The sequence below is a fragment of the Penaeus monodon genome, chromosome 29 (genome assembly GCF_015228065.2).
Source record: "Penaeus monodon isolate SGIC_2016 chromosome 29, NSTDA_Pmon_1, whole genome shotgun sequence".
Taxonomy (NCBI): Eukaryota; Metazoa; Arthropoda; class Malacostraca; order Decapoda; family Penaeidae; genus Penaeus; species Penaeus monodon.
In genome coordinates, this window is record NC_051414.1 from 20,540,428 (window position 1) to 20,541,072 (window position 645).

Sequence of the window (645 nt, forward strand, 5' to 3'; positions counted from 1 at the left end):
GCAATGGAAATATAAGCAGGTTAAGTATACGTACAAATACATATTAAAAAATATCCAAGAGTAGAATTACAGAAATGAAGGAAGAGGCAACGATTTGATGAATAATGGCAGTTATTGAGAAATATAAAACTTACATCAGATCCAATATTGTGTCCCATTATCCCAACTCACAAATAACAACAACAGCAACAAAAATAATTTCATGACCTGCTCCTCATTTCAAAAAAACTAAAACCAACAACATCGCCGGCAAACAAGCCTTCCGTACCCCTATGTAGATGGTGGTGTCCGTGTACTGCTCCCCGTCGTCGGCGCGGACGGTGAGCTGGTACTCGCTCTTGGTCTCCCTGTCGAGGGTGTCCTGGAGGCTGAGTTGTCCCGTGGAGGCGTCGAGGGTGAACTTGTTGTCGTCGCCGTCCACCAGGGAGTAGGTGAGGGTGCCCAGGGTGTCCGGATCAGAGGCCCTAAGGGTGGCGATCTGGCGGCCGGCGAGCATGTCTTCGGACACGGTGAAGCGCAGAGGGGACTCGCCGAAGGAGGGAGGCGAGTCGTTCTTGTCGAGGACTGTCACCTGGACCTGCGGGAGGAGAGGGCGCTGGGTTAATCCTTGTTTGGCGAAGATTAGATTTGTTTATTATTCATTAA

At 49.3% G+C, this 645-nt stretch overlaps 1 protein-coding gene across 1 annotated transcript in view; it reads right to left on the reverse strand.

Moving 5' to 3' along the window:
* Window positions 1-645, reverse strand: part of LOC119591767 (cadherin-related tumor suppressor-like) — a gene marked incomplete at its 3' end in the record, with an annotated part of 104,813 nt that overhangs the window by 97,749 nt on the left and 6,419 nt on the right. The window contains 1 exon segment of the mRNA XM_037940514.1: window positions 269-595. Within this exon segment, the coding sequence (XP_037796442.1) occupies window positions 269-595 (327 nt within the window).